This window comes from Taeniopygia guttata, chromosome 32 (assembly GCF_048771995.1).
Source record: "Taeniopygia guttata chromosome 32, bTaeGut7.mat, whole genome shotgun sequence".
Taxonomy (NCBI): Eukaryota; Metazoa; Chordata; class Aves; order Passeriformes; family Estrildidae; genus Taeniopygia; species Taeniopygia guttata.
The window spans coordinates 932,978-956,582 of record NC_133057.1 but is presented as its reverse complement, the minus strand read 5'-3'; the positions used below and the strand labels follow the sequence as shown (position 1 = coordinate 956,582).

Below are 23,605 nucleotides of genomic sequence, written 5' to 3'. Positions count from 1 at the left end.
CACTTCCCCCCTCCCCCACTGCACAGCCCCTCCCCCCCGCCCCTCCCCCCCCCTTTATTTATTGCCCCAAATGTGAACCCGGGGGTGGGGGGAGGGGATTTTTGGGGGGGTTTCGGGGTTTTTTGGGGGTTTCTGGTCGGATTTAATTTTTTTTTGTTTTTTGGTGTTTTTTTCTCGTTTTTTTTGATTTTTTTTTTAAAAATGAATTTTTATTTAAAGCTGCTGCGAGGGGGGTGGGGGAGGGGGGGGCCGAGCCCCTCCCCCCCCCTTTCCCCTCCCCTCCCCCCTCCCCAAAATAAAACCGTGAGAAAAAATGTTGGAATTTTCTGTGGGGGAGGGGCGGGAAATTTTGGGGGGCCATGGGGTGGGGGAGGGGCCTGAGGAGGCTAAAGGGGCGTGGCTTAGTTTTATTTAATTATCAGGTCGTGGTTTAGCCTTATAAAGAAATTGGGGCGTGGCTTGGCCTCATTTTCATGCAAATGCGTGAATTTTTTCCTTATATGGTAATTAGGGCGTGGCTTAGCCTAATTTTAATTTAAAGGTGGGAATTTTTTCCCTTATATGGTAATCAGGGTGTGGTTAAGGCTAATTTCCGTGCAAATATGCAATTTTTCCCTTATATGGTAATCAGGGCGTGGTTCAGGCTAATTTCCATGCAAATGTGCCACATTTTCATGCAAAGGTGTGAAGTTTTTCCCTTATATGGTAATCAGAGCGTGGTTTAGCCTCATTTTCACCCAAAACTGCGTGTTTTTCCCTTATATGGTAATCAGGGCGTGGCTTAGCCTCATTTTCATGCAAAGGTGTGAAATTTTTCCTTATATGGTAATCAGAGCATGGTTTAGCCTCGTTTTCACCCAAAGGTGTGAATTTTTTCCTTAAATGGTAATCAGGGCGTGGCTTAGCCTCATTTTCATGCAAAGGTGTGAAATTTTTCCTTATATGGCAATCAGAGCGTGGTTTAGCCTCATTTTCACCCAAAGGTGCGTGTTTTTTCCTTAAATGGTAATCAGGGCGTGGTTTAGCCTCGTTTTCACCCCAAGGTGTGTGTTTTTTCCTTATATGGTAATCGGGGTGTGGCTTAGCCTCATTTTCATGCAAAGGTGTGAATTTTTTCCTTATATGGTAATCGGAGCGTGGTTTAACCTCATTTACTCACAAGGGGCGTGGCTTAGCCTCGTTCCCGCTCGAGTGGGCGTGGCTTCGCCTCACGGAGCGCTTTGGGGCGTGGCTTAGCCTCGTTCCCGCTTGAGTGGGCGTGGCTTCGCCTCACGGAGCGCGTTGGGGCGTGGCTTAGCCTCGTTCCCGCCGAAAGGGGGCGTGGCCTCGTTCTGAGGGGAGCCCTTCCCCTCGGCCGCCGCCGCCGCTCCGGAAGCGGAACCGCGACCGCGGCCCGGCCCCGATCCCGATCCCGGCCCCGATCCCGGTCCCGCGGCCCCGGCCCGGCCCGCTCGGAGCCTCCGGGACCCGGAGCCTCATCCCGGCCCCGCTCGGAGCCCCGGGGACCCGGCGCGGCCCCGTCCCCGCTCGCTTCCCCTCGCCCCCCCCGTCTCCGCCACGATGCCGGCGCTGCTGGAGCGGCCGAAGCTGAGCTCGGCCATGGCGCGGGCGCTGCACCGCCACGTCATGGTGGAGCGGGAGCGAAAGCGGCAGGGTGAGAGCGGGGGAGCCCCGGGACCGGGCGGGATGGGAGCGGGGGAGCCCCGCAGGGCCCCGGGAGGGTCCCGGGCCGGGGGAGCCCCGCAGGGCCCCGGGAGGGTCCCGGGAGGGTCCCGGGAGGGTCCCGGGCCGGGGGAGCCCCGCAGGGCCCCAGGAGGGTCCCGGGAGGGTCCCTGAGGGGCCCGCGCCGCCATGGCGGGGTTGCCATGGCAACTTCAGACGCCCCCGGGGGTCTCCGTAGCAACAGGCCACGCCCCCTCAGCGTATCCATGGCGACGGTGTCTCCATGGCGCCATTTCTGAGGGGAGGCCACGCCCCCGATGGGGTTACCATGGCAACAGGCCACGCCCCCTTAGGGGAGGGGGTGGGGCCAAGGCTGAGCTGGGACCCCCAAAAACCCACAGTGACCTCTGAGTGACCCCTGAGTGACCCCTACATGACCCCCTGACCACTGAGTGACCACTGAATGACCCCTAAGTGACAACTGAGTTACCCCTGGATGACCCTGCGTGACCCTGAGTGACCCCTGCTGACCCTGAGTGAGCCCTGAGTGACCCTGAATGACCCTAAGTGACCCCGAGTGACCCCTGAGTGACTCTGACCACTGAGTGACCCCTGCTGACCATGAGTGACCCCTGAGTGACCCTGAGTGACCCTGAGTGACCCCTGAGTGACCCTGAATGACCCGAGTGACCCCTGAGTGACCCGAGTGACCCCTGAGTGACTCTGAGTGACCAATGAGTGACCCCTGAGTGAGCTGAGTGACCCTAAGTGACCCTGAGAGACCCCTGGATGACCCTGAATGACCCCTGAGTGACCCCCGAGTGACCCCGAGTGACCCCGGGTGACCCCGGTGACCCCTGACCCCGGGTGACCCCGGTGACCCCTGGCCGCAGAGGAGGAGGAGGTGGACAAGATGATGGAGCAGAAGGTGCGGGAGGAGCAGGAGCGGCGCCGGCGGAAGGAGCTGGAGGAGAGGATGTCCCTGGAGGAGACACGAGAACAGGTGGGGAATTCACCAAAATCCCAAAAAATTCACCCAAAATATTCATCCAAAATCTCAAAACAATCCATCCCAAAAATCCCCTAAAAATTCCCCCAAAAAATCACCCAAAATCCCCCCAAAATCGCCCCCCTGGGGGAGAGGATGTCCCTGGAGGAGACACGAGAGCAGGTGGGGAATTCACCAAAAACCACAAAATTCAACCCAAAAATCAACCCAAAAATCCCAAAAAAATCCCTCTCAAAAATCCCCCTGAAATGGCAAAAAAATCCCAAAAAAATCCCAAAAAAACCCCCCGAAATCGCCTCCCTGGAGGAGACACGAGAACAGGTGGGGAATTCACCAAAAAACACAGAAATCAACCCAAAAATCAACCCCAAAATCCCCAAAAAAATCTGTCCAAAAAAACCCCAAAAAATCCCCTGAAAATTCCCCAAAAATAGCCCCAAAATCGCCTCCCTGGAGGAGAGGATGTCCCTGGAGGAGACCCAGGAGCAGGTGGGGAAAAATTCACCAAAATCCCAAAAAATTCACCCAAAAATCATCCCAAAAATCCTTCCAAAATTTTCAAAAAAAAAAAAAAAATCCATCCCAAAATTCCCCTTGAAATCCCAAAAAAATCCAAAAAAATCCCAAAAAATTCACCCAAAATCTCCCTGGAGGAGACCCGGGAACAGGTGGGGAAAAATTCCCAAAATCAAAAAAAATTCACCCAAAATATTCACCCAAAATCTCAAAAAAATCCATCCCAAAAATCCCCTAAAATTTCCCTAAAAATTCCCCCAAAATCCCCAAAAAACTCACCAAAAAAATCCCCTCAAAATCTCCCAAAAATCCACCCCAAATCCCCAAAAAATCCCCCGAAAATCCACCCCAAAGCAAAAAAAAAAAAAAAAAAAATCTCTGTAAAATCAAAATAAATTCCCCTCAAAATTCCCGTTTTTTCCCCAAAAAAATCCCATTTCTCCCCCCAAAAATCGCTTATTTTTCCCTAAAAATCCCACTTTTTTGGGCTAAAATCCCCATTTTTTTGGCTAAAATCCTCATTTTTTTTTGCTAAAATCCCCATTTTTTGTGCCAAATTTCCCGTTTTTTCCCAAAATCCCGTTTTTTTCACCCCAAATCAGCTGCTGAAGCTGCAGGAGAAGCTGGGGATGCTGCAGGAGGAAAAACTCCCTTAAAAATCCCATTTTTTGGGCTAAAATCCCCCTTTTTTGGCAAAAATCTCCCCTTTTTTTGCCAAAATTCCCATTTTTCCCAAAATCCTCTTTTTTTACCCCAAATTTAACTGCTGAAGCTGCAGGAGGAAAAGCACCCTTAAAAATCCCCGTTTTTTGGGCTAAAATCCCCATTTTTTGGGCTAAAATCCCCTTTTTTTTTGCCAGAATGCCCATTTTTTTTTCCAAAATTCCCGTTTTTTCCCAAAATCCTGTTTTTTTACCCCAAATTCAGCTGCTGAAGCTGCAGGAGAAGCTGGGGGCGCTGCAGGAGGAGAAGCATCAGCTCTTCCTGCAGCTCAAGAAGGTTCTGCACGAGGAGGAGAAACGGCGCCGCAAAGAGCAGAGGTGGCTTGGGGGGAAAAAACGGGATTTTGGGAAAAAATGGGGATTTGGGAAAGATCAGGGGAATTCTGGGAAAAAATTGGGAGTTTTTGGGGTAAAAATGTGGATTTTAATGGGGAAAATGGGGATTTTGGGGGGGAAAATAATGGGGATTTTTTGGGTGAAAAATTAGGAGTTTTGGGGTAAAAATGGGGATTATGGGGTGAAAAATGGAGATTTTGGGAAAAATAATGGGGATTTGGGGGGAAAATGGGAATTTTGTGTGGAAAAAATGGCCTTTTTTGGGGGGAAATGGGAATTTTGGGAAAAATTGGGGATTTTGGGAAAAATAATGGGAATTTTGGGATAAAACTGAGGGATTTTGGGGGAAAAACAGGAATTTGGGGGAAAAATTGGGAGTTTAGGGGGACAATGGGGATTTTGGGAAAAATAATTGGAATTTTGGGGGAAATAATGGGAATTCGGGGGAAGTTTGGAGTTTTTGATGTAAAAATTTGGATTTTAAGGGGAGAAATGGGGATTTTGGGGGAAAATTGGGACTTTTTGGGTAAAAGTGGGGATTTTGGGGAAAATCAGGGGGATTTGGGGGACAATTGGGAATTTTTGGGTAAAAATGGGGATTTTGGGGGTAAAAGTGGGGATTTTAAGGGGAAAAGTCGGGATTTTGGCATGAAAAATGGGGATTTGGGGGAAAATTGGGAATTTGGGGGAAAAATTGGGGTTTTTGGGTAAAAATAGTGATTTTTGGAGGAAAATGGGATTTTTTTGGGGAAAATTGGGAATTTAGGGGGAAAATGGGAATGTAGAGGGAAAATATGGGGATTTTGGGGGCAAAATCACAGTTTTTAAGAAAAAAGTTCAGTTTTTTGGGGGGAAAATGGGATTTTTGAAGGGTTTTGGAGGAGATTTTGGGGTTTTCTGGGTGTTTGGGGGTTTTTGGCCTGTTTTGGGTTGAATTTGGCTCTTTTGGGGTGAATTTGGGTGGGTTTGAGGTGAATTTGGGTGGTTTTGGGCTGTTCTGGGTTGTTTTGGGCTGATTTTGGGGTGATTTTCAGTTGGATTTGTCTGTTTTGGGCTGTTTTGGGGTGGATTTGGCTGTTTTGGGCTGATTTGGGGCTGGTTTTTGGGTGATTTTGCCTATTTTGGGTGATTTTGGCCTGTTTTGGGTTGGTTTTGTCCATTTTGGGCTGGTTTGGGGTGGATTTGTCTGTTTTTTGGGTGATTTTGGGCTGATTTTGGAGCTGGTTTTTGGGTGGATTTGTCTGTTTTTGCCTGTTTTGGGGTGGTTTTTGGGTGATTTTGTGCTGATTTTGGGTGGATTTGTCTGTTTTTGTCTGTTTTTTGTGTGATTTTTCGCTGCCGTGGCTCCTGCCCCTCCCGCAGTGACCTGACCACGCTGACGGCGGCCGCGTACCCCCAAAGTTTGGGGGTGCCGGGGGCGCATCTGCTCGGCATGGCCGGTGAGGGACGGGGGGGGGGGGGTCTGGGGGGTCTGGGGGGTTTGGGGGGTCCTGGGGGGGTCTGGGGGGTCCTGGGGGGGTTTGGGGCAGATTTTGGGGGGTCCTGGGGGGATTATGGGGGGTCCTGAGGGGCTTTGGGGGTCCTGGGGGGGATTTTGGGGGGTCCTGAGGGGGAGATTGGGGGGGTTTGGGGGGGTTTTGAGCAGGTTTGGGGTTCCTGGGGGATTTTGGGGGGATTTTGGGGTTCCTGGGGGATTTTGGGGGTTCCTGGGGGGTTTTGGGGGGTCCTGGGGGGGTTTGAGGAGGTGATTTGGGGGGTCTTGGGAAGGTTTTGGGGGGTCCTGGGGGGATTTTGGGGTAATTTTGGGGCTGATTTTGGGGTAATTTTGGCACTGACTTCGAGGTGATTTTGGGGTGACTTTGAGGCAATTTTGGGCTGAGTTTGGGCTGATTTTGGGGTGTTTTTGAGGTAATTTTGGGGTGACTTTGAGGTAAGTGTGGAGCTGACTTTGAGGTAATTTTTGGGTGGTTTTGGGGTGTTTCTGAGATAATTTTGGGCTGATTTTGGGGTGACTTTGAGGTAATTTTGGGGCTGACTTTGTGATAATTTTGGGGTGGTTTTGGGGTGTTTTTGAGGTAATTTTGAGCTGATTTTGGGGTGACTGAGGTAATTATGGGGCTGACTTTGTGGTAAATTTGGGGTGTTTTTGAGATAATTTTGGGCTGATTTTGGGGTGACTTTGAGGCAATTTTGGGCTGAGTTTGGGCTGATTTTAGGGTGTTTTTGAGGTAATTTTGGGCTGATTTTGGGGTGACTTTGACGTAATTTTGGGGCTGACTTTCTGGTAATTTTGGGGTGTTTTGGGGGTCTTTTTGAGATAATTTTGGGCTGATTTTGGGGTGACTTTCAGGTAAGTGTGGAGCTGACTTTGTGGTAATTTTGGGGTGTTTTTGGGGTGACTTTGAGGTAATTTTGGCATTGACTTTGAGGTAATTTTGGGGTGACTTTGAGGCAATTTTGGGGTGACTTTCTGGTAATTTTGGGGTGTTCTGAGGCAATTTTGGGCTGATTTTGGAGTGAATTTAAGGTAAGTGTGGGGCTGAATTTGTGGTAATTTTGGGGTGTTTCTGAGATAATTTTGGGCTGATTTTGGGGTGACTTTGCGGTAATTTTGGCATTGACTTTGAGGTAATTTTGGGGTGACTTTGAGGTAATTTTGGGGTGGTTTTGGGGTGTTTGTGAGGTAATTTTGGGGCTGACTTTGTGGTAATTTCGGGGTGTTTTTGAGGTAATTTTGGGCTGATTTTGGGACTGACTTTGTGGTAATTTTGGGGTGGTTCTGGGATGACTTTGTGGTAATTTTGGGGTATTTTTGGGGTGTTTGTGAGGTAATTTTGGGGTGGTTTTGGGGTAACTTTGGGGTGTTTGGGGTCCCCACAGGCAGCCCGGGGGGGCCTCGCTCGGGGCTCATCGGGGCCGATCGGGCCAAGCAAATGTTCGGACCCCCCGTGATCAGCGTGAGTCGGGGTGGGGGGATTTGGGGGATTTTGGGGGGATTTGGGGGGATATCAGGAGTTCTGGGGGGATTGGGGTGGATTTGGAAAAGTTTTGGGGAGTTTTGTGGGAAATTCCGTGGGATTTGGGGGGTTTTGGAGGAATTTGGGAGGATTTAAATGGAATTTCTGGAGGATTTTGGAGTATTTGGGGGGGTTTTGGAGGAATTTGGGGTATTTTGGGGATTGGAACGGTTTTGGGGGGTTTTGGGGTGGTTTTGGGGTGGTTTTGGGGTAATTGTTGGGGGTTTTAGGGAATTTTGGGGTGGGTTTGGGGTGGTTTTGGGGGGTTTTGGGGAGGTTTTGGGGGAGTTTTGGGGGGTTTAGGGGTGATTTTGGGGTGATTTTTGGGGTTTTTGGGGTATTTTGTGGTGGGTTTGGGGGTATTTGTGGGGACAGGAAGGATTTTTGGGGTGATTTTGGGGTGAATTTGGGGTGTTTTGGGGTGATTTTGCGGTGATTTCGGGTGACTTTGAGGTGTTTTGGGGTGATTTTGGGGTGATTTTGGGGTGATTTTGGGTGGTTTTGGGTCATTTTGGGCTGATTTTGGCTGATTTTGGGTGATTTTGGGGTGATTTGAGGTGATTTTGGGATGATTTTGGGTGGTTTTGTGTGATTTTGGCTGATTTTGGGGTGATTTGGGGTGATTTTGGGGTGATTTTTGGTGATTTTGGGTGATTTTGGCTGATTTTGGGGTGATTTTGGGTGATTTGGGGTGATTTTGGGGTGTTTTTGGGTGATTTTGGGGTGTTTTTGGGTGATTTTGGGATGATTTGAGGTGATTTTGGGGTGATTTGGCTGATTTTTGGTGACTTTGGGTGATTTTGGATGTTTTTGGGTGATTTTGGGCTGATTTGTGTTGATTTTGGGGTGATTTTGTGTGATTTTGGGTGATTTGGGGTGATTTTGGGGTGATTTGGGGTGATTTTGGGTTGATTTGAGGTGATTTTAGGGTAATTTGGGGTGTTTTGGGGTGTTTTTGGGGTGTTTTTGGGGTGTTTTTGAGTGTTTTGTGTTGATTTTGGGGTGATTTTCGGGTGATTTGGAGTGATTTGAGGTGATTTTGGGGTGATTTGAGGTAATTTTGGCTGATTTGGGCTGATTTTGGCTGATTTGGGGTGTTTTGGCCGTTCCAGCCGCGCCATTTCGGGGCGCAGCCGCCCTTCGGGGCCGGGGGGGACCCCGGAGCCTTTGGGGGGGCCCAGGGGGGTCCCGGCCCCGCCCCCTTCGGGGTGGGGCAAAGTCCGGCCCCGCCCCCGCCCTTCCCCCCGCCCAACCCCCACCGGCCTACGGAGGAGCCCAACAGCTGCGGGGTGAGACTGGGGAGACTGGTTTGTACTGGGGGGGACTGGGAGGGACTGGGAGGGACTGGGATAAACTGGGGGGGACTGGGAATGGGACTGGGATAAACTGGGAGGGACTGGGGGGGACTGGGAGGGACTGGGAGGGACTGGGGGGGGTGGGGGGGAACTGGGAGGGAACTGGTTTATACTGGGAGGGACTGGGGGAGGATTGGGGGGGACTGGGGGGGAACTGGTTTATACTGGTTTGTACTGGGAGGGACTGGGAGGGGACTGGGGGGGACTGGGGGGGCTGGGGGGGAACTGGGAGGGACTGGTTTGTACTGGGATGGACTGGGAGGGACTAGGAGGGATTGGGAGGGAACTGGGGGGGAACTGGTTTATACTGGGAGCAACTGGGGGGGAACTGGGAGGAGTCACTGGGTGTTTCTGCTCCATACTGGTCCATACTGGTTTATACTGGTCCATACTGGTCCATACTGGTCCGTACTGGTCCGTACTGGTCCATACCGGTCCATACTGGTTTATACTGGTCCGTACTGGTCTGTATTGGTCCATACTGGTCCATACCGGTCCATACTGGTTTATACTGGTCCATACTGGTCCATACTGGTCCATACTGGTCCATACTGGTCCATACTGGTCCGTACTGGTTTATACTGGTCCGTACTGGTCCGTACCGGTCCATACTGGTTTATACTGGTCCATACTGGTTTATACTGGTCCATACTGGTTTATACTGGTCCGTACTGGTCTGTATTGGTCCATACTGGTCCGTACTGGTTTATACTGGTCCATACTGGTCTCTCCAGCCCCCGCCGCGTTCCCGGCGCTGCCGTTCCTGCCCCAGCAGCCGCCGGGGGGCGCCTTCGGCCTCCACGGGCACTTCCCCCCCGCACAGCCAGGTGAGGGCACCCCAAAATACACCTGGGCACACCTGGGCACACCCAAAATACACCTGGGCACACCTGGGCACCCCGAAACACACCTGGGCACACCTGGGGGCACCCCCAAAACACACCTGGGCACAGCTGGGGCACACCTGGGGGTACCTGGGGCACACCTGGGCACACCTGGGCACAGCTGGGCACACCCAAAATACACAGCTGGGGCACACCTGGGCACACCTGGGCACACCTGGGGGCACCAAAAAACACACCTGGGCACCCCAAAACACACCTGGGGGGTATCTGGGCACACCTGGGGGGTACCTGGGCACACCCAAAACACACCTGGGGCACACCTGGGCACAGCTGGGCACACCTGGAGCACACCTGGGCACAGCTGGGCACACCTGGAGCACACCTGGGCACACCTGGGCACACCTGGGGCACACCTGGGCACAGCTGGGCACACCTGGAGCACACCTGGGCACACCTGGGCACCCCCAAAAACACACCTGGGCACATCTGGGGGTACCTGGGGCACACCTGGGGCACATCTGGGTACACCTGGGGGTACCTGGGACACACCTGGGCACCCCCAAACACACACCTGGGCACCCTGAAACACACCTGGGGGTACCTGAGCTCACCTGTCTCAGGTGTCCCCTCCCCCCCCCAGGGTTCCTCCCCCCCAGTTCGTCGCTGCCGCTGCAGAAGCAGCTGGAACACGCCAACAGCCAATCAGGATTCAGCGAGCCCGTGAGTGGGGCGGGGCTAATGAGGGGGGCGGGGCAATGGGCCAACAGCCAATCAGGATTCAGCGAGCCCGTGAGTGGGGCGGGGCTAAAGCAAAGGGGGTGGGGCAATGGGCCAACAGCCAATCAGGATTCAGCGAGCCCGTGAGTGGGGCGGGGCTAATGAGGGGGGCGGGGCAATGGGCCAACAGCCAATCAGGATTCAGCGAGCCCGTGAGTGGGGGCGGGGCTAAGGAGGGGGGCGGGGCAATGGGCCAACAGCCAATCAGGATTCAGCGAGCCCGTGAGTGGGGCGGGGCTAAAGGAAAGGGGGCGGGGCAAAGGGCCAACAGCCAATCAGGATTCAGCGAGCCCGTGAGTGGGGCGGGGCTAATGAGGGGGGCGGGGCAATGGGCCAACAGCCAATCAGGATTCAGCGAGCCCGTGAGTGGGGCGGGGCTAAGGGAAAGGGGGCGGGGCAATGGGCCAACAGCCAATCAGGATTCAGCGAGCCCGTGAGTGGGGCGGGGCTACAGCAAAGGGGGCGGGGCATAAAATATGAATGGGGGAGGGGCAATGAGGTGGGGGAGGGGCAGAATTTGGGGGTGGGGGAGGGGAAATGAGAGTTGGGGGGGGAGTTGGGGTTCGTGGGGGTGGGGGAGGGGCAGGGGGGGTTATGGGGGGGTCACCGCCCCCTCTGACCCCTCCCCCACCCCCAGGCGCTGCACCCCGGCCCCGCCCTCCTGCCCAGCCCCCAACTGCCCGTGGCCATCCAGGGCAGCGCCAAGGTGGGGGGGGAGGGGCGGGGTGGGGGAGGGGCGGGGGGGGAGGGGAGCGATTTGTGGGGGAGGGGAATTGGGGGAGGGGGTTCTGAGGGGGGAGGGGCAGAAAGTGGGGTGGGGGAGGGGCACTGAGGGGTTTAGTGGGGGAGGGGAATGAGAGGTTTTGAGGGGGGGAGGGGCAAAATTTTGGGGGAGGGGCAAGATGGGGGGAGGGGCACAAAATGTGGAGGGGGGAGGGGAATATGGGGGAGGGGCAGGGCTGGGAGTGGGGGAGGGGAATGAGAGGTTTTGAGGGGGGAGGGGCAAAATTTGGGGGGAGGGGTGAGATATGGGGGGAGTGGCATAAAATTTGGAGGAGGGAGGGGAAATTGGGGGAGGGGCAGGGCTGGGAGTGGGGGAGGGGAAGGAGGGAGTTCTGACGGGGGAGGGGCAGCGTTGGGGCGGTTCGGGGTGGGGGGGCTGTGGGGGAGGGGAGGTGGCAGCATTGCCCCTCCCCCACCCCACCCCATCCCTCCCCTCCCCCCCCCAGCCGGCGCTGCCCTTCCCCGCCCCCCCCCGCGCCGCCTCCCCCGGAAGTTTCCCCGCCCACGGCGCCGCCCCGCAGCCGCCCCCCCCCCCACGTGAGTGCTGCGCCCCTCCCCCACCCCCCACAGCCCCTCCCCCACCCCCCCGGATCGATATTTGATATCGATCACCGCCCCTCCCCCCCCAGGCCCGGCACGGCCCGTTCCTCCCCCACGGGCAGGGACAGCGCTTCTACCACAAGTGATGACGTCACCGCCGCCACGCGTGACGTCACCGGGGGGCGGGGCCGCCCCGCCCCTCCCCCCACCCGGGTGACGTCATGGCTGGGGGGGGGAGGGGATTTTGGGGGGGATTTGGGGGGATTGAGGAGGGGGGAGGGGCGGTGTGAGCCCTGCCCCTCCCCCCAAGCGATTAGAGGTGGGATTAATTAATTAATTAATGAACTATTAGTTAATTAATGGCTTAATAATTAATTAATTAATGGGCTGCTGGCGGTGGGGTTGGAGAAATGAAATAAAAGTTTTAAAAGGGGAAAAAAACCCCAAAATTTTTCAGTTTTGTCAAAGGCGGCATCACTGAGGTCACTCCGGGGTCACTGAGGTCACTCTGAGGTCATTCTGGGGTCACTCTGGGGTCACTCTGAGGTCACTGAGGTCACGCTGGGGTCACTCTGGGGTCACGCTGAAAGCACTGAGGTCACTTTGGGGTCATTGAGGTCACACTCTGGGGTCACTGAGGTCACCCCAGGGTCACTCTGAGGTCACAGTGGGGTCACTGAGGTCACTCTGGGGCCACTGAGGTCACTCCGGGGTCGTTCTGGGGTCACTCTGGGGTCACCCTGAGGTCACTCTGGGGTCACTCCAGGGTCACTCAGGGTCACTTTGGTCTCTCTGGGGTCACTCTGAGGTCACTGAGGTCACCCCGCGGTCACTCTGGGGTCACTGAGGTCACTCTGGGGTCACTGTGGCCCCTCCCCCAGCCCCAATTAGCTCTGTTAATTAACATCAATTAATTAATTAACGACCGCACCACGTGACCGTTTATTTATTTATTATTTATTTATTTATCTCCGATCCGGCGAGGCCCCAGCGGGGGGGGGGGGGAGGGGCGAAGGGGGAGGGGCCAATAAAGGGGGCGGGGCCCGGGGCCGCCCCTCCCCCTCCCCCTCCGGAGGGGCGCCCCTCCCCCACCGCGGGGCTGGGGGGGGGTAAGGGGGGTGGGGGGGGATTTGGGGGTGGGGGAGGGGCGGGGGGACCCCTCCGGCCCCGCCCCCTCCGGTTTAAGCCCCGCCCCCTTCAGGGTGGCCCCGCCCCCCGCGCGCCCCTCCCCCCCCCACGGCTGCAGGTGGGGGGGCCCGGCCCGACCCCGACCCCGGCGGCGCCTGCGGAGAGAGGGGGGGGATGGGACCTGAATTGGGACCCCAGACCCAAATTGGGACCCGAAACGGGACCCCAGACCCAAAAACCCCGAAACGGGACCCCAGACCCAAATTGGGACCCCAGACCCAAAATGGGACCCCAAAACCCAAACCGGGACCCGAAATGGGACCCCAGACCCGAACTGGGACCCGAAATGGGACCCCAGACCCAAATCGGGACCCCAGACCCGAAACGGGACCCCAAAACCCGAACCGGGACCCCAAAACCCTGAACTGGGACCCCAGACCCAAATCGGGACCCCAGACCCGAAACGGGACCCCAAAACCCAAAACCGGGACCCCAAAACCCGAAATGGGACCCCAGACCCAAAAACCCTGAACCGGGACCCCAAAACCCCAAATTGGGACACCAAAACCCCAAACCGGGACCCCAAAACCCCGAACAGGGACCCCAAAACCCCAAATCGGGACCCCAGACCCAAATCTGGACCCGAAATGGGACCCCAGACCCAAAAACCCTGAACCGGGACCCAAAAACCCCAAATCAGGGACCCCCAGTGACTCCCCCAAACCCAAAACCGGGACCCCAGACCTAAAATAGGGACCCCCAGTGACCCCCCAGACCCAAATCCGGACCCCAAACCGGGACCCCAGACCCAAATCGGGGCCCAAAATGGGGACCCCAAATCCCACAGACCTCAGACCCAAAATAAGGAAATCCCAGACCCAGATCAGAGCCCAAAACGGGGACCCCAGACCCAAATGGGGACACCCCCCCCCCCCACTGACCCCCCCCCCCCATATCCCTTAAGCCCAGCCCACACCCATTTGGCCCCGCCCACAGCCCATTGGCCCCGCCCACACCCCTTAGGCCCCGCCCACCTGCCCTATTTGGCCCCACCCACAGCCCCCTGGCCCCGCCCACCTGCCCTATTTGGCCATGGCTTTGATGGCGACCGCGGCTTCCTCGGTCATCGCCGACAGCACCGTGATCTGCGGGACACCAGTTATAAACCAGTATGGACCAGTACGGACCGCTATAACCACTTATAAACCAGTATGGACCAGTATGGACCAGTAAAAACAAACACAGACTGGTATAAACCAGTATAAATCCCTATAAACCAGTACAGACCAGTACAGACCAGTATAAACCAGGTCAGACCAGTATAAACCAGTACAAACCAGTACACACCAGTACAAACCAGTACCCACCAGTATCTCCTCGCCGCAGTCGTACTTCTGCTCAATCTCCCGGCCCAGTTCCCCCAGTACAAACCAGTAAAAACCAGTATAACCAGTATAAACCAGTATAACTAGTACATACCAGTATCTCCTCGCCGCAGTCGTACTTCTGCTCGATCTCCTGGCCCAGTTCCCCCAGTACAAACCAGTACACACCAGTATAACCAGTACAAACCAGTACAAACCAGTACACACCAGTACACACCAGTACACACCAGTATAACCAGTACAAACCAGTATAACCAGTACGCACCAGTATCTCCTCGCTGCAGTCGTACTTCTGCTCGATCTCCCGGCCCAGCTCCCCCAGTACACACCAGTATAACCAGTACAAACCAGTATAACCAGTACACACCAGTATAACCAGTACAAACCAGTATAACCAGTATAACCAGTATAACCAGTACCCACCAGTATCTCCTCGCCGCAGTCGTACTTCTGCTCGATCTCCCGGCCCAGCTCCCCCAGTACAAACCAGTACAAACCAGTATAACCAGTACACACCAGTATAACCAGTATAACCAGTACGCACCAGTATCTCCTCGCCGCAGTCGTACTTCTGCTCGATCTCCCGGCCCAGCTCCCCCTCCGGCAGCCGCAGATCCTCCCGCACCTCCCCACTGTCCTGGAGCAGCGACAGGTACCCGTCCTGGATCCCGATCAGCTACAGCACAGGTGAGACACAGGTGAGACATGGACAGGTGAGACACACAGGTACAGGTAACACACACAGGTACCCGTCCTGGATCCCGATCAGCTACAGGTGAGATACAGGTGAGATACAGGTACAGGTAACCCATCAGCACTGACAGGTACCCGTCCTGGATCCCGATCAGCTGCACAGGTGTGAGATACAGGTGAGATACAGGTGAGATACACAGGTATAGGTAACACACACAGGTAACACACACAGGTACCCGTCCTGGATCCCGATCAGCTACACAGGTACAGGTGAGATAGGTGAGACAGGTACAGGTAACACACACAGGTAACACACACAGGTGAGATACAGGTGAGATACACAGGTACAGGTAACACACGCAGGTACCCGTCCTGGATCCCGATCAGCTACAGGTGAGACACACAGGTACAGGTGAGACAGGTGTGATACAGGTATCACACACAGGTACCCGTCCTGGATCCCGATCAGCTACAGGTGAGAGACACAGGTACAGGTGAGATACAGGTGAGATACAGGTAACACAGACAGGTATCACACACAGGTACCCGTCCTGGATCCCGATCAGCTTGGAGACAGGTACAGGTGAGACACAGGTATGGACAGGTGAGACACAGGTACGGACAGGTGACACAGATACGGACAGGTGACACAGGCATGGACAGGTGAGACACAGGTATGGACAGGTGAGTCAGGTAAAGACATGTGAGACACAGGTATGAACAGGTGACACAGATACGGACAGGTGAGACAGACATGGACAGGTGAGACAGGTGTGTCACTGTGCCCAATTGTGTTACAGGTGTGCACAGGTATGTTACCCATACAGGTGTGTTACCTGTACAGGTGTGTCACAGGTGTGTTACCTGTACAGGTGTGTACAAGTGTGTTACCTGTACAGATGTGTGTTACCTGTACAGGGTTTACAGGTGTGTCACAGGTGTGCACAGGTGTGTGTTACCTGAACACGTGTGCACAGGTGTGTGTTACCTGTACAGGTGTGTGTTACCTGCCCAGGTGTGTCTCACCTGGAAGTCGTTCCGTTTGATGTTGGGCACGTCCATGTTGTGGGTGGAGGGGCAGATGTCCTCGTACTTCTTCCCCGTGAAGATGTCGATGCCCACCAGGTGCACCTGCGGGAACTGGTTATACTGGGAGGGAACTGGGAGGGACTGGGGGGGAACTGGTTTATACTGGGAGGGACTGGGAGGGAACTGGGAGGGACTGGGACGGACTGGGAGGGACTGGGAGGGACTGGGAGGGAACTGGGAGGGACTGGGAGGGACTGGGAGGGACTGGGAGGGACTGGGAGGGAACTGGGGGGGACTGGGGGGGACTGGGAGGGACTGGGAGGGAACTGGGATAAACTGGGAGGGACTGGTTTATACTGGGAAAGGGTTAAGAGCCATACTGGGAGCACTGGGACACACTGGAGGGGCTGTACTGGGAGCACTGGGAGGGACTGGGAGCACTGGGATCCATACTGGGATCCATACTGGGAGCACTGGGATCCATACTGGGATCCATACTGGGATCCATACTGGGAGCACTGGGATCCATACTGGGATCCATACTGGGAGCACTGGGATCCATACTGGGATCCATACTGGGAGCACTGGGATCCATACTGGGAGCACTGGGATCCATACTGGGATCCATACTGGGAGCACTGGGATCCATACTGGGAGCACTGGGATCCATACTGGGAGCACTGGGATCCATACTGGGAGCACTGGGATCCATACTGGGATCCATACTGGGAGCACTGGGATCCATACTGGGAGCACTGGATCCATACTGGGAGCACTGGATCCATACTGGGAGCACTGGGATCCATACTGGGATCCATACTGGGAGCACTGGGATCCATACTGGGAGCACTGGATCCATACTGGGAGCACTGGGATCCATACTGGGATCCACACTGAGAATTCAGGATTCTCAGATTCCCCCCAGGAATTCCGGGACTTTCCCGGAATTTTGGGCTTTTTCCCAGAATTTCGGGGTTTTCCCGGAATTTTGGCCACCGGGGCATTCCCAAATTCCCAATTTTGGGATTTTTGGGCCACTTTTTGGGGCATTTTTTGGCTTTTTTGGGGAAATCAGAGCCCAGAAAAGGCTCCAAAGGAACCGCGGCCACTCGGGGCTGACTCGGCTCAGGATTTTGGGATTTCCTCAGGAATTTTGGGATTTTTCTGTGAATTTTGGGATTTTCCTGTGAGTTTTGGCTACCTGGGCATTCCCAAATCCCCAATTTTGGGATTTTTTGGGCCACTTTTTGGGGCATTTTTTGGTTTTTTTTGGCAAATCAGAGCCCAGAAAAGGCTCCAAAGGAACCGCGGTCACTCGGGGCTGACTCGGCTCAGGATTTTGGGATTTTCTCAGAATTTTGGGATTTTTCTGGGAATTTTGGGATTTTTCTGGGAATTTTGGCTACCTGGGCATTCCCAAATCCCCAATTTTTGGGGTTTTTGGGCCATTTTTGGCAGAATCAGAGCCCCAAAACCCTCTCAGAGCCTCCTCAGGGGCCGCCTTCCCTCGGGGCTGAGTCGGCTCAGGATTTTGGGATTTCCTCAGGAATTTTGGGATTTTCCTGCCATTCTGGCTACCTGGGCATTCCCAAATCCCCAATTTAGGGTTTTTTGGGCCACTTTTGGGGCAATTTTTTGGGTTTTTGGGAGAATCAGAGCCCCAAAACCCTCTCAGAGCCTCCTCAGGGGCCGCCTTCCCTCGGGGCTGACTCGGCTCAGGATTTTGGGATTTTCTCAGGAATTTTGGGATTTTTCTGGGAATTTTGGCTACCTGGGCATTCCCAATTTCCCAATTTTTGGGGTTTTTGGGCCATTTTTGGGAGAATCAGAGCCCCAAAACCCTCTCAGAGCCTCCTCATGGGACGCCTTCCCTCGGGGCTGACTTGGCTCAGGATTTCGGGATTTCCTCAGGAATTCCAGGATTTTCCCAGGATTTTTGGGCCTGTTCTGGGATTTTGGCCACCTGGGCATTCCCAAATCCCCAATTTAGGAGTTTTTTGGGCCGCTTTTGGGGCAATTTTTTGGGTTTTTGGGAGAATCAGAGCCCCAAAAACCTCTCTGAGCCTCCTCACGGGCCGCCTTCCCTCGGGGCTGACTCGGCTCAGGATTTTGGGATTTCCTCAGGAATTTTGGCTACCTGGGCATTCCCAAACTCCCCAATTTAGGTTTTTTTGGGCCGTTTGGGGACATTTTTTGGCTTTTTTTGGGAAATCAGAGCCCAGAGAAGGCTCCAAAGGAACCGTGGTCACTCAGGGCTGACTCGGCTCAGGATTTTGGGATTTCCTCAGGAATTTCGGGATTTTCCCGGGAATTTCGGCCTTTCCCCGCGCCCGTGCCCACCTTGGCGTGGCCGTGCTTGCCCGTTTTGGAGGTGCTCATCTCCACGATCTTGCAGGGGCGGCCCTTGAGCACCACGAAGCCGTTCTTGCGCAGCGCCGAGCACTGCATGGGGAACGTGGCCGAGGCCCCCGCGTCCCCCGTCTCGAAGTCCAGGTCGTCGGCCATCGCCTCTCTGGGGGGGCCCCCCCAAAAAAAAATCGGGATTTGGGGTGAGGAAACTGAAATTTGGGGGGTCAGGGGGCAGCAGGAAAAATTTGGGGGGCGGGGAAGGTCGGGGGACCCCAAAAACTGGGGGTGAAGTGGGTAAAGAAAGCCAAAAATTGGGGTGGAGACTCTAAAAATGGGGTTCAGAGGGTGGGGAACCCCAAAATTTGGGGTGTGGAAAGTGAAATTTGGGGGTTTGGGGTGGGGAAAGTGAAATTTGAGGGGTCAGGGGGCAGCAGGAAAAATTTGGGGGGTGGGGAAGGTCGGGGGATGCAGAAATTTGAGAAAATGAAGCGAAAAATGAAGTGGAGACTCTAAAAATGGGGTTCAGAGGGTGGGGAACCCCAAAATTTGGGGTGTGGAAAGTGAAATTTTGGGGTTCAGAGGGTGGGGAAAGAGAAATTTGGGGGGTCAGGGGGCAGCAGGAAAAATTTGGGGGGTGGGGAGGTCAGGAGAGCCCAAAAATTGGGGGTGAAGTGACAAAAATAAGCAAAAAAATGGGGTGGAGAGCCTAAAAATGGGGTTCAGAGAGTGGGGAACCCCAAAATTTGGGGGGTCAGGAAGTGAAGAACCCTAAATTTGGGGGGTCAGGGGGTTGGGAAAGTGAAATTTGGGGGGTCAGGGGGCAGCAGGAAAAATTTGAGGGGCGAGGAAGGTCGGGGGATGCAAAAAATTGAGAAAAGGAAGCGAAAAACGAAGTGGAGAGTCTAAAAATGGGGTTAAGAGGGTGGGGAACCCAAAAATTTGGGGTGTGGAAAGTGAAATTTGGGGGTTCAGAGGGTTGGGAAAGTGAAATTTGGGGGGGCAGGGAGGAGCCCAAAAAATTTGGGGGGTGGGGAGGCCAAAATTGGGGTGAAAGTGGGAAGAGGAAGATCAATAACACGTCCAAAATGGCATTTCAAGGTGCTGAAGACCCCAAAAATGAGGTTCAGAGGGTGGGGAACCCCAAAATTTGGGGGTTCAGGGGGTGTGGAAAGTGGAATTTGGGGGGTCAGGGGGGAGCAGGAAAAATTTGGGGGGTGGGGAAGGTCGGGGGAGCCCAAAAATTGGGGGTGAAGTGACAAAAAGAAGCAAAAAAATGGGGTGGAGAGCCAAAAAATGGGGTTCAGAGGGTGGAGAACCCCAAAATTTGGGGGGTCAGGGGGTTGGGAAAGTGAAATTTGGGGGGTCAGGGAGAAGCAGGAAAAATTTGGGGGGTGGGGAAGGTCGGGGGACGCAAAAATTTGAGAAAAGGAAGCGAAAAACGAAGTGGAGACTCTAAAAATGGGGTTAAGAGGGTGGGGAACCCCAAAATTTGGGGTGTGGAAAGTGAAATTTGGGGGTTCAGGGGGTTGGCAAAGTGGAATTTGGGGGGTCAGGGGGCAGCAGGAAAAATTTGGGGGGCGGGGAAGGTCGGGGGATGCAGAAATTTGAGAAAAGGAAGCATTAAATGAAGTGGAGACACTAAAAATGGGGTTCAGAGGGTGGGAAACCCCAAAATTTGGGGGTTCAGGGGGTGGGGAAAGTGGAATTTGGGGGGTCAGGGGGAGCTGGAAAAATTTGGGGGGTGGGGAAGGTCGGGGGAGCCCAAAAATTGGGGGTGAAGTGACAAAAAGAAGCAAAAAAATGAGGTGGAGACCCCAAAAAAGGGAAAAGCGAACCCCAAAAATGAGGAACCCCAAAATAGATCGGGAGAACCCCAAAAAAATGAGAATCAGGAGCCAAAATTTGGGGTTGGGGACCCCAAAAATGGGGGTGGGGACCCCAAAATCAGACGGGGCGATCCCCAAAATTTTGGGAGCGTCCCCCCAAAAATTCCCCCTGAGGGGGGGGGGGGGAGTTGGGTGGGCATGGGGGGAGAATTTTGGGGGGTCCAGGGGGGTTTTGGGGGGTTCAGGGAGGAATTTTGGGGTTTTTTTGGGGGGGAGGGGGGATTCTTTCCTTACAGGGTCCCCCCAAAATTCCTTATAAGGAATTAGGGGGTCCCCAAATTCCTTTTATGGAAATTTAGGGTTCCATTTCCTTATAAGGAATTTTGGGGTTCCCCCATTTCTTTATAAGGCCCCCGAGGGAGATCCCCCAATTCCTCCAAATTTTGGGGTGGGTTTATCCCCAATTTCCCCCAAATTTTGGGGGGTTACCCCCAAATTTCCCCAAATTTTGGGGCGGGTTTATCCCCAATTTCCCCCAAATTTTGGGGGTGTTATCCCCAAATCCCCCCAAATTTTAGGAGGGGGGGAATCCCCTAATTTTTGGGGAATTCCTCCTCATTTTGGGGGGGTTTCCCCTAATTCCTCCTCATTTTTAGGGGGCGGTTTATCCCCAAATTCCCCAAATTCTGGAGTGGGTTATCCCCAAATTTCTCCTAATTTTGGGGGGGAATCCCCTAATTTTGGGTGGCGTTATCCCCAAATTCCCGCAAATTTTTAGGGGGTTTATCCCCGAATCCCCCTAAATTTTGGGGAGGTTATCCCCCAATTTCCCCAAATTTTGGGCTGAGGTTATCCCCAAATTCCCTCTCATTTTTAGGGGGTTTATCCCCGAATTCCCCCAAATTTTGAGGGGAGTTATCCCCCAATTCCCCCAATTTTTGGGTGGGTTTACCCCCAAATCCCCCCTCATTTTTAGGGTACTTTCCCCCAAATCCCCCCAGATTTTGGGTGGGTTTACCCCCAAATCCCCCCTCATTTTAGGAGACTTTACCCCCAAATCCCCCCTCATTTTTAGGGGGCTTTACCCCCAAATCCCCCCTCATTTTTAGGGGACTTTACCCCCAAATCCCCCCTCATTTTGGGTGGGTTTACCCCCAAATCCCCCCTCATATTTAGGGTACTTTACCCCAAATCCCCCCTCATTTTTAGGGTACTTTGCCCCAAATCCCCCCTCATTTTTGGGGGACTTTACCCCCAAATCCCCCCTCATTTTGGGCTGGTTTTACCCCCAAATCCCCCCTCATTTTGGGTGGGTTTACCCCCAAATCCCCCCTCATTTTTAGGGTACTTTCCCCCCAAATCCCCCCTCATTTTTAGGGGACTTTCCCCCAAATCCCCCCAGATTTTTAGGGGACTTTACCCCCAAATCCCCCCTCATTTTTAGGGTACTTTACCCCAAATTCCCCTTCATTTTTAGGGGGCTTTACCCCCAAATCCCCCCAATTTTGGGGGCGAGTTTATCCCCAAATCCCCCCAATTTTAGGGGACTTTACCCCCAAATCCCCCCAATTTTTGAGGCGAGTTTATCCCCAAATCCCCCCAGACTTTGGGTGGGTTTACCCCCAAATCCCCCCTCATTTCGTGCCCCTTTCACCCCCAAATCCCCCCAAATCCCCCCAAATTCGGGGCTCCCCCGCGCGCCGCCGCCGCCACGCGGCCCTCTGGCGGGCGGGCGCGGCCTGGGCCGGGCCCGGGGTGGGAAAAGCTCCTCGGGAACATCTCGGGGGGGATCCCGGAGCTCCTCCCGGGGCTGCCCCGAGGCTCGGCCGCCCCCCGGAGCCGCCGGAGCCGCCCGGGACTCACCGGAGCCCCTCAGGCCGAAGCCGCCGCCGCGCTGGAGCTGCTGCACCCCCCGGGCCCCACCGCGCATGCGCGACCGCCCCGCGCGGGGGGGGGGGCGGCACTGGGCATGCGCAGTGCGGCCGGGGCAGCGCCGCGGAGCGAACAGCGCATGCGCCATGCGGGGAGGGGTGTACGGAACAGCGTGTGCGCATGCGCACATAGAGCAGGGTTGGGTTACGGCGTGATGGCGCCGCCCTGATTGGGAGATCTCGCGAGATTTGCGGGGTTCAACAGTTGGCGTGCCGAGGTGAGATCTCGCGAGAAGTCAGAGCAGCCGCGCTCCTTGAGGGAAATGTCGCGAGATTTGGAGCACGCGGCGGGCCTGAGGCCTCACCTCAGGCGCCTTTTTGAGGGGGGGCGTTGTCATGGCAACGCCGCTGGCAGAGCTCGTTATGCAAATGAGGTTAATGACGCTGATCGCTTTATCGTCAGCAGCCGGGATTTATGGAGATTTATGTAAATCTATTCAGGTTTACGCGGACGCATCTTGGAGTTAAAACACTGCGCATGCGCTAACGTGGCGCCCCCTCCCGGCAGCGTGCGACTAATCAGAGGCGGCGCTGCCGCGGATCCACCAATAGGAGGCGAGAGGGGCGTGGCTACCCAAAGGGGCGTGGCCTGCGCTGAAAGGGGCGGGGCCGGCGCCCGAATTTTGGGGCCCCTCCCCCACCCCAAAATCCCCCCCGTCCCAATTTTGGGGTCAAATTGCCCCAAATTCCCCAAATTTCCCAAACTTTCCCCAAATTCCCCAAAGTTTCCACGAAATTCCCAAAAATGTCGGCAAAATTCCCCCAAATTTCCAAAAATTCCTACAAAATTTTTAAAAATTCCCCAAATTCTCTCAAATTTCCACAAATTTCCACAAAATTCTCCTAAAATTCCCCACAAAATTCCGTAGAATTCCCCAAATTTTGCCCAAATTTCCACAAAATCCCCCAAATTCCCCAAATGCTCTCAAATTCCCCCAAATTTCCCAAAAATTCCACAAAATTCCCACAAAATTCCCTAAAATTCCCCCAATTCCCTTAAATTTCCCCAAAACTCTTTCAAATTTCCACAAAATTTCCCCAAATTCCCCTAAAATTCTCCAAAATACCCAAAAATTCCCGAAATTTCTCTAAAAATCCCCCAAATTCTCCACATATTCCCTCAAATTTCCCCAAATTTCAACAACATTCTCCCGAAATTCCCTTAAATTCATAAAATTCCCACAAAATTCCCCCAAATTTCCCCAAAATCCCCCAAATTTCGGGGTCGACGCCGTTTCATTCTCACCTTTATTTACAACCGGGGTGGGGGGAGACCCCAAAAAATCCCAAAATCCTCCCAAAATCCCTCCCCAAAATCAATGGGGAAAAAAAAAATCCCCAAAATTTTTGGGGGTGCCTCAAAGTGCTCAAAAAACCCCCAAATTTGGGGTGGGGGGGATGTTCCAAAATCACCCCAAAAAACCCCAAAATTTGTGGGGGATGTTCCAAAATCGGCTCCAAAGTGACTTTAAAAGCAAAAGAAAATTCAGGACCCCCCCAAAAATCCCAAATTTTTGGGGGGTTCGCCCTAAAATCAACACAAAAAGCCCAAAATATTTGGGGTGTCCCCCAAAATCGGCCCAAAAATCCCAAAATCAGCTCCTAAGTGGCTTAAAAATCCTAAATTTTTGGGGAGCACCCTAAAATCGACCTGAAATCCCCCAAAATGTTGGGGTGCCCCCAAAAATCGACCTCTAAATGC

General features: G+C 54.2%; 2 protein-coding genes across 9 annotated transcripts; one reads left to right on the top strand and one right to left on the bottom strand.

Moving 5' to 3' along the window:
- Positions 1-1,342: 1,342 nt before the first annotated feature.
- GPS2 (G protein pathway suppressor 2) lies at positions 1,343-12,003 on the top strand. Of its 2 annotated transcripts, XM_072920642.1 has the most exons (11): positions 1,343-1,654; positions 2,556-2,665; positions 4,115-4,227; positions 5,608-5,684; positions 7,126-7,202; positions 8,375-8,551; positions 9,352-9,444; positions 10,103-10,182; positions 10,877-10,945; positions 11,469-11,559; positions 11,652-11,827. In XM_072920642.1, exons 1-11 carry the CDS (start codon positions 1,561-1,563, stop codon positions 11,706-11,708), a joined length of 1,038 nt encoding a protein of 345 aa, XP_072776743.1. In that variant the 5' UTR covers positions 1,343-1,560; the 3' UTR covers positions 11,709-11,827. The 2 variants fall into 2 exon arrangements, with proteins under 2 accessions (XP_072776743.1, XP_072776744.1); XM_072920643.1 differs by lacking the exon at positions 11,469-11,559 and having other exon boundaries at positions 1,350-1,654; positions 11,652-12,003.
- Positions 12,004-12,503: 500 nt separating this feature from the next.
- Positions 12,504-21,865, bottom strand: EIF5A (eukaryotic translation initiation factor 5A). Of its 7 annotated transcripts, none has more exons than XM_072920666.1 (7): positions 21,836-21,865; positions 18,138-18,309; positions 15,795-15,899; positions 14,620-14,751; positions 13,768-13,835; positions 12,818-12,845; positions 12,504-12,565 (listed from the first exon to the last, which is right to left on the bottom strand). In XM_072920666.1, the coding sequence occupies exons 2-5, from the start codon at positions 18,300-18,302 to the stop codon at positions 13,773-13,775; spliced, it is 465 nt and encodes a 154-aa protein (XP_072776767.1). In that variant the 5' UTR covers positions 18,303-18,309; positions 21,836-21,865; the 3' UTR covers positions 12,504-12,565; positions 12,818-12,845; positions 13,768-13,772. The 7 variants fall into 7 exon arrangements, with proteins under 7 accessions (XP_072776767.1, XP_072776768.1, XP_072776771.1 ...); XM_072920667.1 differs by having other exon boundaries at positions 12,504-12,562; XM_072920670.1 differs by having other exon boundaries at positions 12,504-12,567; positions 13,772-13,835.
- Positions 21,866-23,605: the final 1,740 nt, after the last annotated feature.